The sequence below is a fragment of the Pteropus vampyrus genome, unplaced genomic scaffold, assembly GCF_000151845.1.
Source record: "Pteropus vampyrus isolate Shadow unplaced genomic scaffold, Pvam_2.0 Scaffold5904, whole genome shotgun sequence".
NCBI classification, from domain to species: Eukaryota; Metazoa; Chordata; class Mammalia; order Chiroptera; family Pteropodidae; genus Pteropus; species Pteropus vampyrus.
Window position 1 is genome coordinate 1 of NW_011894685.1, and position 4804 is coordinate 4804.

The 4804-nt window shown below is 47.9% G+C and overlaps 1 protein-coding gene across 1 annotated transcript; it reads left to right on the forward strand.

Moving 5' to 3' along the window:
- The first annotated feature begins 628 nt into the window (after nucleotides 1-628).
- On the forward strand, nucleotides 629-4124 carry LOC105310549 (protein kinase C-binding protein 1-like). The gene is made up of 2 exons (XM_011386714.2): nucleotides 629-803; nucleotides 3283-4124. Exons 1-2 carry the CDS (start codon nucleotides 668-670, stop codon nucleotides 3801-3803), a joined length of 657 nt encoding a protein of 218 aa, XP_011385016.1. The 5' UTR covers nucleotides 629-667; the 3' UTR covers nucleotides 3804-4124.
- The last annotated feature ends 680 nt before the right edge of the window (nucleotides 4125-4804 follow it).

The following is a 4804-nucleotide window of genomic DNA, read 5'->3' on the forward strand; positions in this document are numbered from 1 at the left end:
AGGGCTCATCTAGTCACCTGTCCTCAGATGCTGTGAGCCAAAGGGAGGTGCAGCAGGCTGGCAGGAAGGAAGGTCTCCCTCTCTGGTACCTGCCCTCTCTTTCTCACGTGAGCTCCAGACTAGGTCCGGGCGAGGTAAGAATGAAAAGCGAAGCCTCTGCAGTAAACGAGGAGCTGGGGCCCCCGTTACCAGTGTGTGTTCTCTGAGGGGCTTGACATCTCTACAGAGCGTCTCTGATCTGGGCCTGGAGTTGAAAGCACCTTCTGCCCGGCCTTGCTGTCACTTTATCTGCTAATTGAGATTGAGCCTATTACTGTAACCTTTGGTTTTCGAGATCCCAAATGATGCTGAGTTCCACAGACAACCATCTGGCTGGGACCGTGCATTTTTTTAAATATTGAAAGCAACCCAGGCGACTGTATAGCGGACTGACGAAACCTGCCGAATGTTTTCTCGGGCTATCATCTCCCAAGTCAGCCCATGTCACTGAGCAGGTGATACTGTTGGGACAAATGACAAAATCGTTTTAGGTTTTGCACCCCACTCTCATGGTCTAAAATGTGCGTCTACAAGAAGGAAGCTATATGATGAGCACTGTTTGTTCGTCCCTCCAACACCTGGCCTTACGAGGGTGCGATGATGTCTTCCAGATCGAAGCAAGGCTGAGATGGACTTGAAGGAGCTAAGCGAGTCGGTCCAGCTGCAGGCCGCCCCCGTCCCTCTCATCTCTCCCAAGCGGCAGATCCGCAGCAGGTTCCAGCTGAATCTTGACAAGACGATAGAGAGTTGCAAAGCACAATTAGGTACGTATGTTTTTTACGGTTCGTTTTTATCATCATCATCATTATTTGTGGGGTTTCCACCTGGGTGAAATCAGAGTTGGATTCTGGCTGCGTTGAGCAGTTGTTTTAACCCTGAGTTGCTTGTTCAGCTAAAAATACATTTCCACGCATGGCAAAATCGTTCAGATTTGCTGGGTCATTGTTCCGATGGGCTCTTTGAACTCCTCAGAGTTTTTTCTTTGGTGGCGGCAGCCTGCAGACCCGAGGTGCAGGTTGTAAGACAGTTTGGGAGCAGAAGGGGCCTCTTGTGTTTGCCTCCGCGCTCCCTGTCAGTACTTGTTAGCATCTCGGCGTCAGAATGCAGTGTGTCCCACAAGTGTCCAACACAGACCTGTGTCCAACACAGACCTGTCCCCTCCAGACTGGGCCCTCCCCACCTGGCAGACCCGACCTGCTTCTGTCCATATTGCCTCCCTTCCTCTTCCCTTGTGCTACCTGCCTTCATGCTGCCTACCTGAATCCTGTCCCTAAGGCTGAGCTCGGTGTCATCTCCTCTAGGGAGTCTCCTCTGACTGCCCTCCCCATCTGCTGGCCTCCTTGATACTTGATTGCTGGGAAGCATCAGTGGTCTTTTGTGTGGGGGTACCCTTCCCAACCCAGACTGGAAGCTCCTTGTGGGCAGGGAGGTTCCTTACAAAGGTTTGCCTTCTCCAAGGTACTTGGTCTTATGTACACACTAGTGCTCTGGAATATCGATTGAATAAGTAAATAAAGAAGTGGAGGGTAGCTGGGCTTCAGGAGAGAGAGCCCAAGGAGCTGTGGTTGGGAGTCATCAGGCTGTCCGCAGAGAGCATTCCTTTTGGGTTACCTGTTCGGTTAGGACATTGAGTGGCAGGGATGAAATTTTGCAGGCCATTCAAATATCCCTCTTGGGTCCTTCTACATAGCTGGTCTAACTCCTTGATTTGTTGCTATCGTTTATAAGGATTTTAATACTTCGGTTTACTGAAATTTCCTATGCAGCCTGCACTGTGCTGAGATTGTCCTGGGAGGTCGATAGTATTATCAGTTCCATTTTGCAGTGAAGAAACTGAGGTGGATCACTCATTCAGGGTCACGTAGCTAATAAGAGCGGAGGAGCAGGATTTCGGTTTATATCCTTTGGGCTCTGGTACCCTAGCTTTTCCTATCACACATCTTTCTGTCTGACCATTAGCTACACTAGCACAAGCCCAACGACCCAGAAATTATACCAGATCTGGGTTTTATATTTTGACTTCTGTTTTTGTTTGTGCCCCGGTGGAGGCAGATGTAATTCACCAGAGATTCTGCTGGTGTCTAGTGCTCTGGGCTGTTGATGGCTCTTGTCATTTTGCAAGTTTGCTTGCAGTGTGTCTGGGCCAGGATAGTGACCCACTGCTCTAGAATGAAGGCAGTAAGAGTTGCTTGGGATTTCATCGTTTCAAAATTTTCAGATATAGTATTATTTGCCCACTGCCTGTGGACATTCATCGCTGGGAGCAGGAGACATAAGTGGGTTAAATGGAACTATTGTTAGTAATAATGCTTTCGCCCATTCTCGTTTGTGTGTATGTGAAACACCTGCTGTTTCGTCTTTCCCTTTTGATGGAGACATGGAAATTGGTGACTTTCCTTTTGGCTCCATTATAAGTGCACGAACAACGCAGACACAATGACATTGACTCTGTGTATCAGCTCAGAGTGCAAGATGGGGACTGGGTCACCTGGAGACGGTGCCCCTCACCTAAAGGGGCTGGTGGCCTCTCAGCACAAGCCCGCCATCTTGATTTCTCTGTGAAATTTCCTGATTTGTGAATTGGGCACCAAGTTCCAAATTAAAAAATGAAAAACAAACAGTAAAACACCTGCGGGCCCAGCCACTGCTTCCCAAATAAAACGTGTCACAGGCTTGCGGGCCGTGAGGTTGCCACCTCTGCCTTAAAGCTTTGGCTTATTTCTTTGTGCCCTGGACACAAAGCGGGAAGGACTTCAATGCTTTGGGAATGCCTGGGAAGGGTGCTGGTGGTGAGTCAGGAGCCCAGGGTTTTGGCCTTGCCTCTGTCTTATTTTTTTTGTGTGTCCTGGGCCAAGTGATTTCTCTGGGCCTCTGTTTTCTGTTCTGTAAAATGGATCAGTTTTAGCAGCTTATCTCTGATGTTTCCTTCCATCCGTCCCATTTTCTGTATCCCAGTTAGTTACCAATATTGTAAAGATTTAGCTCCAGATAAATTCAAAATTTATGCCGTTTGGTCCCCTGTCATCTTTGAATGTTGATACCTGAAACCAAACACAAGTTCCCTTTGTCACCTGTCATCAGTGGCAACATGAGTTCCCTGCTGACCCCACCAGGCCAATGTGATGCGATTTGAAATGTATTTTTTTTTTATTTCCAGCATTTGGCGTGGAAAATGTTTGCGTTTTTGGTCCTGCTCTTTATTTTGTGACTGCGCCACATGCTGGGTTTTCTTTTTGAATTTAGGCATAAATGAAATCTCAGAAGACGTGTATACGGCCGTAGAGCACAGCGACTCAGAGGATTCTGAGAAGTCAGACAGTAGCGATAGTGAGTACATCAGCGATGATGAGCAGAAGTCCAAGAATGAGCCAGAAGACGCCGAAGACAAAGAAGGTCGTCAGATGGACAAAGAGCCATCTGCTCTCAAAAAAAAGCCCAAACTGGCAAACCCAGTGGAAATTAAAGAAGAAATGAAAAGCACATCATCGCCAACCAGTGAGAAAGCAGATCCAGGTTCAGTCAAGGACAAACCAAGTCCCCCGCCTGAGAAGGACTTTTCAGAAAAAGCAAAACCCTCACCTCATCCCACAAAAGATAAACCGAAGGGAAAAGATGAGACGGATTCCCCCACAGTCCATTTGGGCCTGGACTCCGATTCAGAGAGCGAACTTGTCATAGATTTAGGAGAAGACCATTCTGGGCGGGAGGGTCGAAAAAATAAGAAGGAACCCAAAGAACCGTCTCCCAAGCAGGATGGTAAGTGATTGTACAGTTTCCAGTTTCTTGATTTGGTTTCACATGACACCTTGCACTTGTAGTATCAAAAGTTATGTGACCCTCTAACATCACCAAAGGAGGCACAACAAAGCTTTGACTGACTCAGGGTCACCTAGCTAGCTGGTTACCTGATAAGACTGGGACTTAAACTGGGCCTCCTCACCTTGAACCCGGCCAATACCCAATGGGGTTGATTTTTAGTGCGGATATAATAAGTTAGGAAGTAGTAGTTGCTTCTAGTAATCAAGTCATTTTTAGCTTAAGCAGCTTCTTTATACTCAATATGCTCACTCTTTTCCTTGAAGTGTCAACATTTAGACAGTTGACAAGGCTGAAATTGTTATGCGTGTTCAGTTTGAAGATCTCGATGAGTTTACCTGCCCTTTCATCCCCTTATGTTGCCCAGGCATCTCAAAGTGTGTTTTCTTACCAGAATATGAGACCGTGTGGGTAGGTGGTGCCAGAATGCCCAGTGCTTCTTAGGGCACTGGAAATCCACACAGCGTTGTGTGGTGTGCGCCTGAACTGGTCTTTTGCCCCACCCACCATATTTAGATTTAATTGACCTGAGCTCAGATTTCTCAACCCTGGCGCTACTGACACTTGGGGCTAGGTAATTCTTTGTGGTGGGGGCTGTCCTGTGCATTGGAGGATGTTTAGCAGCATCCCTGGCCTCTACCCACTGGATGCTGGTAGCACCTGCCCAGTTGTGGCAGTCAAATGTGTCTTGACATTTCCAGATGTCCCCTGGAAGGCAGAATGTCCCCTGGTTGAGAACGACTGCCTGAGTCTCAGCAGTGCTTCTGTTGCTGGTTTTATAGGCTGAACCAGCAGTGGCTGTCCACAGGCCTGCTGCAGCCAGGCATGTTAGCAAACCCTCAGAAGGCACGTGGGAATGATTTGAAGGGTGTCCTTTCCATTGACAAAGCAGTCAGCACATTTTCTGTTGGTTTGGCAAGTGGTTAGTGAGGGGATCCCAACATGCCCA

Bases quoted from the DNA above. Each gene is read 5' to 3' on its own strand.
- LOC105310549 (XM_011386714.2), top strand. From the start codon at position 668: ATGGACTTGAAGGAGCTAAGCGAGTCGGTCCAGCTGCAGGCCGCCCCC. The intron at 804-3,282 runs GTACGTATGTTT...TTTTGAATTTAG, and splicing joins GAGTTGCAAAGCACAATTAG to GCATAAATGAAATCTCAGAA.